Below are 14,874 nucleotides of genomic sequence, written 5' to 3' on the forward strand. Positions count from 1 at the left end.
AAAATATGAAATCCTTTGTAATTTCCTTTGACAATTATTCAATCATATCAAAATAATGGAATTGGTATTAACTTTATGAAATATTCACTTTATTTTATATATATATATATATATATATATATATATATATATTTCATTAACAACAATGTTTTTATTAGATATCTCAAATCCACCATCTTTTCAGATGTAAGTATAAGTGGCATAACAATTAAGCTAACTCCACTTAACATAATGAGTACTCTTATAAATACTTACATTTTGGATAACGACTAAATATATATATATATATATATATATATAGAGTTTATAAATTAATAGGATAATGTTACAAGTACCAAAATATTTACCAAATAATATATTTTAAAATATTACTAGTTGACATATTTATATAACATAAATATGCAAAAATGAACCTATAAGTAATTAAAAAAATAAGCCAATTAGATATTGTCACATCATTTGCTACATCATTTGGTAAATAAATTTGATAAATATTTTGATAACTCTAGTATTATTGAAATTAATATATTTAGAGTGCTATAAGCACTAAAAAATTCACCAAATAGTTTACCAAATGATGTGGAAAAGATAATATATCATTTTTTTTATTAGTTAACAAATAAATATATATCTATAGATATAACCTAGATATAGATAAGTGAACATTTTAAGAGATAAATGTAACTTAATACCTAATTAATAGAATTAAGTCATATCATTTGGTAAATTATTTTATAAACTTTTTGGTCCTTCTAATATTATTGTTAATATGTATGAACCTTAAACATATATAAATATAAGTACAATATTAGTTACACCAGTTAATATCCAAAAAATTGGTAAACAAAGTGATGCATATATTATTAATTTATTAGTTTATAGTTCATTCCACATAGCAAAAAGTTTTTCTTTTTAATATTGATTATTCATATATTAAAAATAATATAATTAAATGAAAAAATTTAAAATAATCTAAAATTGTTTAAATTAGAATATGAATATGTTGAAAAGAAAATTATACTGACGGTAAAGAAATTTATGTTGAATCGAGCCAAGGTTTTAGAATGATTATTCTTTATTATATTCATTTGGATTGTTCTAGTTTGTCAGAGTACTTTAATATTTTTTTTTTCCTTCTTAAAAATCAATTAGCAAGAAGTTTGTATGGAAACATACAAGCCCCTAGCATCTCAATTGAGAAAAGCATAAGAGATATTGGGATGGATTGACCATCGTTAAGACCCCTAGATTTTGAGTTGAGTAGTAATTCAATATAATATTAGAGATCAAAATCCTAAAAATTTAGGTTTAAATTATACTATCAACTATTTAACTGAAGTAACACTTATAAGTTGTAAGGACGAAAATAAACTATAAATAAGGAGAAATATTATACAATGGCTAGATATGCATATTAAATTTACTTTTTAATAATTTAAGTTTTTTAATTCAATGATAATTTAACAATTGCTATTCCTCAACTTTATCACTTTTTTGAATTTTACTTTAATTATATCTAATTTGTTTAAATGGTGTTTGGTATTGAGTTGGTTTTTTTTTTTTAAGTTATTTCTACTTAATTTTTAATTGTTTGCAATTTGCTTATTAATTTAATTTTTTTAAGTGTCTTAATCAACTACAAATTTAAGCTTAAAAAAATTATTGAAAAACAATTTGACTTTAATTACTCTAACTAACATTAATACATATTTAAAGGAAATAACTTTACATAATTAAACAGAAAAAATCAAAAATAGGAAACCAATGAATTATCATATACCACCTTAATTACTTTTTGTATTTATTATTAGACATTATAATGTATTTTAATGTATTCTAAATTAAAACAGATGAAATTTCATTGAACCGATCTCATCCAACTTATAACTTTAGAGGTATATTTTTTATCATTGAACCATGCCTACGAATGCCACCTTAGCCAATCTCGTCATAAGTGCTTTGTTAGTTGTCTGTTATTTTTCACCTTAAGCATCAATTAGCACGAAGACTTGTACAGAGAGGCAAACAAGTGCCTAGCTCAGTGGGACTCATAGAAGATGGTGGGATGGAGTCGATGGACTGAGGAAGTATGTGTTTCACGTTTTCCCGCCGCGTGGAATTTTCGATGGTGATATTTTTGGCGTGTAAACTATTAAAAAAAAAAAAAAAAGTTGCTGATCATGATTGGATATATACACAATACTGCTTTTCTATTGGACACTAGGTGGGTCCGGATGACTAGTCAGTGGTCAACAACCACTTTGGAATCGGACAACAGATCAGCATGGTAGAAGTTCTGATAATGGTTCATATGGACCTCCTTTTAAATTACTATATTTTCGTATTTGCTAGGCTCTTATGAATTTGAAAGGCATATTTAAACATTGGCCATTTAAGAAAATCAGAAATTAAAATAAAGATTTAAATAGTTTTCCATCCAAACGATTTTGATGCTAAAATGACTATACAATACGTATGTACAGATGCTTTCCAATACCATAGACGCTAAAAACGTTTACAAACTTTCTAATACACTAAAATATATACAAACTTCATCTATCAATTATTATTATTATAAATTGGAAAGGAAAATTTTAACATTATGATTGAATTTAGAATATGAAATTATCTTCAATTGTTATTGTTATCTAGGCTTTTAAAAAAAAAAAATCTATTTATCATTTAATGTAATAAAATGATGTGAAATTATTTATTATATGCTTGAAAAAATAAATTGATAAACGAAGTTGTTGCTCATTTGAGAATAATTTTAAAATGGTTAAGGTCACTTTCAAAACAAAAAACAATAATGACAAAAACATTAATTATAGTGTTTGGTAAAAAAAACATAAAATATTCATATTTTTTTTATTTAAAAAAACTCAAACTTGTTTGGGAATAATTCGTAGAACTTTTAAGAGCAATGCAGAGGGGCTAAAAGCAATTGCTGTTTCCTGAGGTGTTTACCAAAAAAAACAAAATCTAAAAGTGATTTTTAATGATTTTATTTTAAAAAAAAAATCATATATTTAATGATTTTGAAAAATAACCTAAGTGATTCCTACAAATCATTCTCAAACTGTTTCGTAAGTCATATAACTCATTAATCACTTTCCTAATTAGCTTATACATTATCTATAATGTTTGGCAAAAAATTATAAAATCAATTTTTGCTGATTTTATTTTTAAAAAAAAAAATGTGTATTTGGTGATTCTATAAAAAAAACTCAAACCTATTTGGGAGTATTCTATTTCCTAGGGTGTTTGCCAAAAAAAAAAAGGAAAAAATAAATAAAAGTGATTTTTAATAATTTTATTTTAGAGAAATCACATATTTAATGATTTAGGAAAAATTACTTAAAGTGATTCCTACAAATCATTTCCAAAGTGTTTGGTAGGTCATATAACTCATTAATCACTTTCCTAATTAGCTTATACATCACCTATAATGTTTAGAAAAAAAAAATTATAAAATCAATTTTTGCTGATTTTATTCTTGAAAATTTTTGCATTTGGTGATTCTAGAAAAAAAAAAACTCAAATCTGTTTGGGAGTATCCTAGAGCTTTAAAATCATTGCATAGAGGCTAAAATCACTTCTTATGATGTTTAATACAACATATATATATATATATATATATATATATATATGTATGTATATAATAGATTTTATATTAGAGAAATCACATATTTGATGATTTTAAAAAAAAAAATCATCTAAAAGTGATTCGTACATGTTGGGTAAGTCATACAACTTATTAATCACTCGGCTGACTTTAGGGTTTTTCTTTTTTTAAGTTTTTTTAATCTTTTTGTCGTCATCGAAACTCTTTTCATTGTATCCCTATAAAAGCTTGTATCGTTTTGTTCATAAGAGAACTAAATCAAAAGCTTTTGCAGCTTTACATTATAAAGTAATGCTAAGGACATTAAATCATGTGTTTAACAAGTTACTATCTTTTTTGTTTTTTGTTTTTTATTTTTTATTTTTTATCACTGTTTACTTACTTATATGCTAATATAATATTGATGATCAATTGATAAATATAATTAAACATAGTAATATATGGTTGTGATATATCAAATAAAAGTTGTTACTTCTTTATAAAGATTATAACATTTTATTTACTAATATAATATTGATGATCAATTGATAAATATAATTGATAAACATATATGGTTATGGTATACCAATAAATGTTGTAACTTCTTTATAAAGATTTTAATATTTTACTGTTTCACCAAGAAAAAAAAACAACTTTTTTATATATTTAGACATTTCTAACATCATTATAATTGAGAAGATAGCTCAAGAAAAATAATATATTTATATAATTTATAAGGGTAGGTGTCAGTTTTTTTTTTTTTTTTTTTGAATAAAGGGTAGGTGTCAGTTTGGACAATTATTTATTAATTTTTTTTAACCTAACCAAAAAATGCATAAAGACTAAATCCAACTGATTATTTTGATTTGATGCGATTTGATTTAGTTGGATTGAATAGTTTATTATTATTATTTTATTATTTTTAAATGGTTTGAACTTAAATATATTATATTAAATAATCTAAAAACATATTAAAAGATTAAAACTTAAAAAATGATAATTTATATAAATTGAATAAAATATTAAAATCCTAAAAAATTAAATGTATATTATAAACTTATATAAATCCTTAGTGTATATTTAAATTGAACTTTTAAAACAATTTAATAATCAATAAAAAAAAAATTCGATATGAGAATTCATATATATAGATGTATGTAGGTATACCAAAAAGTAATCATGTTTTGGTGTGATCATAATTATATATAAATTTAGAAGAAAAATAACCCCTTTTTTTTGGCTCATTAGAGGACGAAACTGTCAAATTGGAAGGCAACTTGTGAGTTACTACGACTATGACATATCCTCAAAATATAGAAAAAATAAAAACTCCAAAGTTTGTCCGAGTTACGGACATCACCAGAATTACAAGCAAAATAAATGTGAGGAGAACAAAATGTCGAAAAAACCCCCGAATCGGGCCCAAAAAAAAAAAAAGGCTGTTCCGTCAACGGCAGTAACGGAAAATTTTATGATTTTGGGTCCGTGAAATTCCGTTGGGAGAGGCGAAGAAACGTCTCGCAAAGTGCTAGGAATCTTCGCCGTTTTTGCGTTATTAAAAATGCCTATAAATTCCTGAACCTTTCTTCCGATTCCCATTCCAAACACACTCAACACAGTTCACAAGGATTTTCTGTTATCTCTTTTGTTCCTCACTTTCTCAATCCAGCGCTCTCGAACTCCGCCTTCTTTTAGGTGATTTACCACTATGTCCTCAATTTTGCATTTCTCATTTTCAATTTTTCCAATTTTCTTTGTTTTTTTCGAAAAGAACATGGTAGAATTAGGAATTTTCATTCGCGAATTGGTGTTTTCCGGTGAATTGAATTATATCTAAATATATATATATATATATATTTGCTATGAATTAGGTTTTCTAATTTTCAATATGCGCGTTTCTTGCAACAATTCTGGTTCCAATTTTTCGCTATGATTTTGTTTTTCTTACTTTTTATTAATTTTGAACAGCCATTTGGAAGCGTACGTTGGTGTTAGATTTTGAGTTGTATGTGAATTTGTTTTATTTGCTTGGAATTTTTGAATGGAATAGTACTGTGCTTCTTATCTAAGGTACAATATTCTTATAATAATGGAGGATACGTTGAAAATAATACTTTGTTAGTTTTATTAGTTTATACTTTCTTCGTTGTCTTCTTTTCTCATCCACAATCCTGCGGTTTTATTATATATAGTTGCATTTATTTAATTATTTATTTTGGTTTTCCAGCTTTTCCAGTACTAGGGGAAGTGTTCTCAGTACGTGTGAGCGATGATGTTAAATAATTCGTGGAAAATTAAATTGTTCTTGAGGTAGAAAGAGGTAGAGAAAATATTAATTTGATCTTTTGGCAGTTTTTATTTTGCAGGAGAAATAGGAAGATAGTGAGCTAATTAATCGAAAAACACAATATTAAAACTAAGGCTTCTTTATTGTCGAAACAGTAAAAAAAAAAAAAATGTTTTGAATTTAGTGAATTATATGGGAAAAGAAAATTGAAACGTAAGGGGTCAGTGAAAATTGATGAAATTATCATATTGAATTTTGTGAATGGATTTGTAGTCTGTGTCTCTATAAGTTCTAATTTTGAGTTATATGAGATTTTGAACGATGGAAGGGACAAAATGTCCATTGGTTAAGAACTTCTATGAGGTTGCTTCGCTTTAGCAAGTTAACTGTATTATTCATCAAAAGTTGTACTCTTCTTCTTCTTCTTCTGTTTTTTGGATTGATACAATGCTTATCTGTTGAGTTGGTGATTTACCGTTGACTGGTCCTTTCTTCAAATTATAGCCAAATGTTTCATTTGATGCCCTCATGTATCTTATCCTAATTTTTATCTTTGACCTTTTAGTTCTTTTTTGGGGAATGTTGAATAGTCGGCTCCGTATTTTGTTATATATGCATGTCAACATCTAGTTAGGAATAACACAACCTTTCAGATTCATTTTATTATTCCTATCATGCCTTCTTGTTTGGATTGACTTCTAAATACAGGCTGGTTAATGCCTTTTATTTTCAATTTTTTGTAATAATCTTCTTCTCCTTCTTCATCTTCTCTTCTCTTTTTTGTTTTCATTTTGTTTAGGGTCCTTTATTAAGTTTCACGTTGATTTTAAAAGGTTATTCCCTTATCCCCTGATCCTGGTGTGTTCTAGAAATTTTATGAGTATGTATTTCTAGTGTTGGTTTCACTCTCACTACTGGATATTTTGAATTGTTTGCAATTTAAGATCTCTCTGTCTTCGCAGTTAATGGAATAGTGGGTATTTTTATTCTTACTTGTGAACCAATTTTCCTTAAAGTAGGAGATTGGACGGAACCTGTATCTTTTGGAACTTGTTCATTGTAAAAATTTATTTTGTGGAGGTAAAATTGCAGTTAAAATGGTACTTCTTAATTTGAAATGTTACTACCTAGGTGAATGTGGTGATATTGAGAATTGAAAATGTTTTATAATGTTGACAGTTTTTATTGCATGTTTTCAAAACATCTATTGATTTCATGACAAGATCACCCGGAGAACTATGTGTAGTTTATTAATGTACAGGTATCGTGACCTTTGAAAAACTGCATGCAAATTGTTGATCTTCTTATTGTTTGTATAATTGATAGCACAAAAAATGGGACAAGCTCTTGGTTGTCTTCAAGTGGACCAATCTACGGTAGCTATTGAAGAATCTTTTGGGAAGTTTAGTCAGGTACTTGAACCTGGTTGTCATTGTTTGCCCTGGTGTGTGGGGAGACAGGTAGCTGGTCACTTGTCCTTACGTGTGCAGCAGTTGGATGTTCGTTGTGAAACAAAAACGAAGGTTTGTTGGGCAATTAGTTATCAAGCATATTTGAATTACTATAAGTTATATAAAATTTGTAACATATATTAACTACCTGAAAATTTGGTAGAAACATGATATTTTATCAAAGCCATTGAGTGGGTGGCATTATGAATTTTTTTTTACATGAATTTGATCATTTAACATTTTTAACGATGTTAAAACAATTAGTTAGTATTTTAATTGTGCCATTTTAAGTTTTCGGTAAGAATTACAAACAAATTAAGAAGCAGTTTTCTTTGACCTTTGAAAATATTTGATTGTTTAACAAAAAATATAAGTTTTCTGTGCATAGATAGTTTGGAGGCAGAAAGCCTGCTTCTTTACATTAAAAGCATGTATATTTGTATGGTAAATAACAATTTATAGTTTTTGACTGCATTTAATCAGTAGTTTCTGATTAATGGAATGTATCAGGATAATGTTTTTGTGAATGTGGTTGCGTCTGTTCAATACCGTGCTTTAGCAGAGAAGGCTTCAGATGCTTTCTATAAGCTCAGCAATACCAGAGCACAGATCCAGTCTTATGTTTTTGATGGTATGAATTGCAACCTAAGCTTCAAATAAGATAAAGGAAGTTAGTGAATTTCTGTTTTTGTCTGCCTTTTGGTTTATATTTCATATCCATAGCTAGATTTTAGACTTCTAGTTATATTTTGAAATTACAAAATGCCTTATGGTGGAGAATTGTGGTTGTTGTTCTTTGGTTGATGCATGGTGATTTGCAGCTGGGAGCTTATGATGTTAAAACTTCCGTTCTAGAGCACAGCACAGATTAATTTTTAGATTCATGCTAATTATTGGAAAATAATTTTTGATGTTTCTGTTTTGTCAAGGCCATTATCATCCTTACGAATTTTGAAACCAGATATTTCAGACTTAATGGTTTTCAGAAAGTAAAATGTTCAGTGGTATCATTGATGCTCTGAAACTGATAGTAATTTCATCAAAGTAGTGGTTGATGCAAGTTTTTTTGCAGATTTAGATTTCAAAGAATGTAACTTGTGAGTCATTACAACCATTTTCCTGGGTACCATCTATTGGGTTCGTATGAACAACTTTCAAAATAATATGTAATTATTCATTACAGTCTAATTTCTCACGGAAGTCGATTGCAATTCTTTTCTTCTTCTAATTCATGAAGCTTTTAAGAAACATAGAGGAAAAAGAACATTTGAACCTTTGGTTTCTTTATTTCTTTTTCTCTTTTTGCCTCTCCTTGTTGTTTACAGTAATTTTAATTTGTAATGTCACAATGGCTGAGGTTTATGGTCTGCACTTCTTGCTAATGCTTTGCATTTTACCCTGGTGGCAAATAAAGTTTACATGCTTCTGAAATATCTGTCTGCTGCTCAGTTATCAGGGCAAGTGTTCCGAAGTTGGACCTTGATTCCACCTTTGAACAGAAAAATGATATAGCCAAAACTGTGGAAGACGAACTTGAAAAGGTAATATATTTGTCTGCTTTGTTTGGTTCAGAGTTAAGCTACAAACGTTTGACTTATTGTACCTTTTTTTGTATGCATAGGCAATGTCGCATTATGGGTTCGAGATAGTCCAGACACTCATTGTTGATATTGAACCAGATGAGCATGTGAAGAGAGCAATGAATGAGATCAATGCAGGTATAACTTGTGATTGACTCTCTCAGGATGCTATTTTCTTTGACTTTCCCTGATAATTACAAATCAATCCATTAGAAATATTATTAATTTCATATAATTGTCATTTGTTTGGCAATATTACAAGTTTCATTTTTCCTGTTAAGCAATATTTATAGCAAGTATTTTCACATGTGATGTCTTTAATTTGTATCATTTTAAGACAAATATGAAGTAGAATTACTCGGTCTCTTCTGACATATGAACACCATACCATTCAGCATGGCTTGTCATTTCTAAGACCAAGGATAATTTTTATAGAAGATGACAAGGAAATTAACTGATTTTTATCTTCGTCTCTCCATAAAGTTTAACGTGCTTATTATGGGTTCCTGACCAACAGCTGCTAGATTAAGGTTGGCTGCGAATGAGAAAGCTGAAGCAGAAAAGATATTGCAGATTAAGCGAGCTGAGGGAGAAGCAGAGTCCAAGTATCTGGGTGGGCTCGGTATAGCTAGGCAGCGCCAGGCCATTGTAGACGGACTGAGGGACAGTGTGCTTGCATTCTCCGAGAACGTTCCTGGAACAACATCTAAGGATGTCATGGATATGGTCCTTGTGACCCAGTACTTTGACACGATGAAGGAAATTGGTGCATCTTCGAAGTCCAGCTCGGTTTTCATCCCACATGGCCCTGGTGCTGTGAGAGACATTGCCTCGCAGATAAGAGATGGTCTCCTTCAGGGAAATTCCGCTAATCAGGCTAATTAGTGATATTTCTTTATGGTTCTATTAGCACCTAAAGCCAAATAGAAATTTTCTTTTGCTTCCTTTTTAAGACGTTGCTTGGTGTGAATAAATAAATTAGGAGATTTATTTTGCGTGTATATTTCTATTACCACCTTTAGCCAATTAGTGTTTTTCTTTAGCGCAACTCTGAAAGTCGAGAGTATTGGTATACAGGATTGGTGTCTGATTTGTGCATTCCTTTTTAATACTTTGCTTTATTATGCGCATATAAGTATTGATGTATAAATTAGATGCGAGATTTAATGAGAGTATGTACCAAAGTATTTCTAGCAACTAGTGCTACCACTTGTAAGTTTGTCGTTTTAATCATGAAATATTATTGTTGGTTTCTTGTTTATTTACAATTGGTTACACGGTTTGGGCAAGTGTCAGTCGAGAGAAAACCGCAGGCAAAATGTAGTTTTTAACATGCACTAGAAAGTATGAATGGAAGGGCTTTTTATTTATTTGTTTATTTTTTGAAAGTAAAGGGCTTTTTTATTTTTCACTTTTTATTTTAGGAAAATAAGAATAAAAGGGCTTTGATTAAGAATAAGCATTTTTTTATTTTAAAGGAAAAATGCCAATTTCCCATTGCGAAAGGGCAATCTAATCTACAACCCTTTCAATGCCCCTCAAACGGCTCTTTTAACTTGTAAGCCCTTCATAGGGTTCCTAAACAGATAAATTTCATAAGCTGAAGACTTAAAATACAAAGACCAAAACCTACATTAATTACAATTTGTTCTCCATTTTTTTTTTCCTTAGTGTCCAGTATCCACTACAAGTTGTTAAATCAAAAAGTTACACACTCAACAAAGAAACTACATGGTGCTGAATCGCATACCTAAAAGTAATATTCATATTTGCTTTTTCCCATCAAACAACATAAGTTTCGTTGTTCAAGATATTTCAGGACATAAAGGCAGAAAATAAAACTACAGATATTTGATTTTGAGCACAAATACTTCAGTCCAAGAAAAAACCACCAGTAAGTAATCAAAATTCCATAATATTTTTTTTTTTTTTTTTTGGCTAAAATGAAATATGCCCTCCATTAACAATGGGATTATCGAAAATCGAAAAAGGAATTTGACAATGGTCTGTGCCCATTATTTTATACAACCCATGACCACCAAGATATGAAGAAACCAATAGCACATCAACAGAAGTTCATTCGAGAAGACATTGTGCAATTCTACCTACCTTATTGCCCTCCACCATGCAAAAACACAACCAACTTCCCAGCAGTAGCACATTGTTGATTACTCTAAGGCTTGAGTGCCAAGGCTAGACCAATCTTTGCACTCTTTTCAATTGCTCTAGTGTCAACCTCACCCGAGATGGTGAATAGAGATTTCGGACGCCACTCATGCTGAATTAGAGCACTTGCCCTCCCATAATTGTTCACACGAGCCTTCACAGTGGTCAATGGGTCAAGTGCATGTTGTGTGCCAATGGTGAGGGTGTTTTCATTGCTTGAGAAGCTATGGGAGAGCTCCGCACCAACAGCAGTGTTGGTCAGTGGGCTCACGGAATGGTAGTATGCAGCAGTAAGAGTGTCAGCTTTATCATTCCTGTATTTATCACAAAACAAATAATCAGGGGAAGCACACTGATCTGAACATGCACGTGGGACCACGATCAGCAAGTCCTAATTTTGAACAGAAATAACTTCAGGTAGACAGAAATAAACCCTTTTTTATACATAAAATGGTTACAGGAAGAAAACTCACAATGTCAGGGAAGCAATGAGGTCAGAATGTGTGAAATTCAACCCTGCATTGAACTTGGTGAAGTTCCCAGAGGTAGTATCATATGAAAGATCCGTTCCAACAGAAAGAGAATTGTTTCCAACCACACCTGAGAAGTTGATACCAGGCTTTGCAGTCAATCCAATACTGGTGCTAATTCCAGCATACTCATGCTGGTATTGGAGCTCCAACTGTTTTTAAAATCACATAGATTAGATTAGAGAGCGTCAATATGCATTTATTTATAAGCCAGTACAGTGTGCCAATCAAACAGGTTCACACCGAAGTAGAGATGTTTCTCACCTTGCCAGATCTCTGATCAGGAACAATAAAGCTAAAGATTGCCTTGAGTCCAGGTGCAGCTTCATCAACAGTAATGGTTGTGAGAAGCTACATGTTCAAATACTAAGATTAGTCGACAGATCAAGAACTCAAATTTATATAGTCATTATGAGATAACTTTCCATTATGCATATCTAGTAATGGGTTGTCTACTAGTCAAAAGAAAGTTCACTTCCAAATGAAATAAACAGTCAGCAGGGAAATATGTCTACTTGTATAATACAAATAAGAATTCTAGTACAGCTTATTCAAAACAACTTTCTACCACTTGCCAAATTACATACAAGGACATTAAGCATGATATAATTAGTTAAAACACTGAGACAAAAAATTGTGTATATAATTGAATAAACAGGTGAAGAAACATGAACATTATGAAATGTAACATCTGCAGCCAAAATCATGAGATAATTATAACATATTAACTTGTCTTCACAGGCATGCAATAATTGCAACTATCAAAATCTTGAAAACCATAATGATCTGTCGCTTCTATCCAAGGGCATCACTACCAAATGTGACTGCATGAGTATGTGGCTTCAGATTAACATAAAAACTAATTTATATAAACAAAACTTAAATCAATAAGGTGACATTCCAGATGAAAGACAAGAAAAGAAGAAAATATGTGGGACTGGCTTTTGTAACTCACGTTGGAGTTGGTGTCCACTTTGACATCAGTTGTGATGTTCTTGTTCTTCAACTGAGTGCTCACATCGGCCAAAAACAGCTCACCTTTCTTAATTCCAGTTGAAGTGATTGCCTGAGAATTGAGAAAGTGCAATCAATTAGATAACCAGAATATAAAACAAAGTCAAAATTAATTACAGAATAAACGTACATACAAATTCCTTTATAGAAGCAAAATGAATTCAAAAATATTACCCTAACCGAATTACTAAAAATACATAAAGAGTGAAGAAAATTACAACATAAATTATGTCATTGATAATAATACGTTAGCGTATCATATTCACCAAATAATGACACAACTGGACATACAATGAAATGAAATAAAAATGAAACTACGATTTCCTTGCTTTTCTTGTCCATTGAATTACAGAAAAACATTAAGGTATATATATATATATATATATATATATAATCAGCATATAGTCGATATATATTTACAAACTTTCGTGGCTACTCTAGATGCCATAACTTTGAAGCGAGATAATAAACTTAGAACGAAATCTAACACAAACCGTAGAACTTCTATTTTCCTTTCTTTTCCTGATTTTCTCAACAGCCAAGCATACCAAAATGAAACAAAATAAATAAGCCTCGTATGCACTCCCAAATTTTAGGCATCTATTTGGTAAAAAAAGAAAAATTGATAAAAATAATAATCGAAATGAATCATAGAAACTTACGATTCCACTGGAAGTGTAAGTAGTGACGGTGAACTTGTGGTCGCTCTGGTAATCCTTGTAAAGAAGATCTGAAAATCAATATATTCCACGATATAATTTAGAAAACAGAGCATAAAAATGAAGAAGAAAATAAACGAAAAAAAAAATCAAAGTAATTAATGTGGTGAACCTCTGGCTTTCTTGCCGATGTCGGAGTAGAGACCTGGACCTTTCCCCATGGTAATTTCTCTTCTTCTTTTTTTCCGAGAAAATTGAGAGGAAAATGAGAGAAAGTTATTGTGTTCGTGTGCTTTTGGCTTTTAGTTGGTGAGAGGGAGAGAAATGGTAGAGCACGAAGGAGCTAACCCTAAGATTTTGTTAAGGTGAAGGAATATAGACCGTTGGATCATGAATTTTGGGAAGCGATTGGCGTGGCTTGCCGCCGTTGATTTTTGAGAGTTTTTGTTTAATGACCTCGAGAATCGGAACACAGAGTAAGGCTGGGCATATTCGCCTTTTCGGTTCTGTTTCCTGTTGACGTGTTGCTCTTGCGTTCAGAAAACATGGTTTTTTTCTTTTTTCTTTTTTTTTTTTTTTTTTTTGTGTGCAAGGTAATTTCCGTTTCGTTACAATCTTGCTCGGTGCCCACGAGCTTCCCGATCAATGATTTTCCTATTATTAAAATAATTTATTTCTCGGAAAATTTTGATAAAACTCATCTAAATTTTGGATACCATATGGTTTATGAACCTTTCCAGAAATCACAATTTTACCGTTAAACTTTCACGTGAGAGATCCAAAAGGGTCACTTACTAAGTAATATAAATATATTCTTTCTGCTTAAACACTTACTAAATAATTAGTCTAACTAAATCTTATCTTTATTATAAGTATATAACATTTTTTTCTTCTCAAAATTCAAATGAGTCATTCAGCCAAAAATAAAATCAAACGAGTTGAACTCAAAAATAAAATAAAATAAGTAAATGTCTTTTTCAGCAATTGGAATTGTTTTTATTAACATTGTAAATATATATATAGTTAGACTCACGTATAGATAATTTGAAGATTTTAATTTCAAATTTTTATTTATTAATTTTTGTATTACATCAGTTATTGGTTCTTTTTCAATATTATAGTCTTTCTTTAAATTCTAAATGCAAGTACTAATAGCATTCTATAAAATAAAACCGTTGAATGCTTAGAATTAAGCAAGTATCTAAAACTCTTTTCCTTCGCTTGCTTCTATTGGAAAAAAAATGGATAAGTTTTATCAGCAAATCAAAATAACATATTTCAATTTTTTGTTCATCAGGCGATATCTTGATTTAAAATTTAAAAAATAGTCAAATATCAATTTATATTATATATAAAATTTATTCAAGAAAAATGAATCATTTTAATATAATAATTAATAAACATAATTTTATGATAAGTGATAAATATTTTAAATTTCAATCTTAGTGTAATTTAAAAATTAAGAAATAAAAACTTTAACATTAATATAGATACTAGAACCATATATGACTAGGTTCAAATAAAATTTTTAATATAAAAACTAACTTAAGAGTTTTTTTCAACTTTTGGAAGTTTAAAATTAT

The 14,874-nt window shown here is 29.7% G+C and overlaps 2 protein-coding genes across 3 annotated transcripts; one reads left to right on the top strand and one right to left on the bottom strand.

Moving 5' to 3' along the window:
- Window positions 1–5,037: 5,037 nt before the first annotated feature.
- Window positions 5,038–10,183, top strand: LOC107428856 (hypersensitive-induced response protein 2). Of its 2 annotated transcripts, none has more exons than XM_016039450.4 (6): window positions 5,038–5,299; window positions 7,218–7,414; window positions 7,853–7,973; window positions 8,792–8,883; window positions 8,964–9,060; window positions 9,440–10,183. In XM_016039450.4, exons 2-6 carry the CDS (start codon window positions 7,226–7,228, stop codon window positions 9,805–9,807), a joined length of 867 nt encoding a protein of 288 aa, XP_015894936.2. In that variant the 5' UTR covers window positions 5,038–5,299; window positions 7,218–7,225; the 3' UTR covers window positions 9,808–10,183. The 2 variants fall into 2 exon arrangements, with proteins under 2 accessions (XP_015894936.2, XP_024934022.2); XM_025078254.3 differs by lacking the exon at window positions 5,038–5,299 and adding an exon at window positions 5,385–6,724.
- A 570-nt stretch (window positions 10,184–10,753) lies between these two features.
- On the bottom strand, window positions 10,754–13,856 carry LOC125418570 (mitochondrial outer membrane protein porin of 36 kDa). The gene is made up of 6 exons (XM_048462227.2): window positions 13,464–13,856; window positions 13,295–13,362; window positions 12,574–12,684; window positions 11,883–11,969; window positions 11,562–11,770; window positions 10,754–11,402 (listed from the first exon to the last, which is right to left on the bottom strand). Exons 1-6 carry the CDS (start codon window positions 13,510–13,512, stop codon window positions 11,096–11,098), a joined length of 831 nt encoding a protein of 276 aa, XP_048318184.1. The 5' UTR covers window positions 13,513–13,856; the 3' UTR covers window positions 10,754–11,095.
- Between the last annotated feature and the right edge of the window lie 1,018 nt (window positions 13,857–14,874).

This window comes from Ziziphus jujuba, chromosome 12, assembly GCF_031755915.1.
Source record: "Ziziphus jujuba cultivar Dongzao chromosome 12, ASM3175591v1".
Lineage (NCBI taxonomy): Eukaryota > Viridiplantae > Streptophyta > Magnoliopsida > Rosales > Rhamnaceae > Ziziphus > Ziziphus jujuba.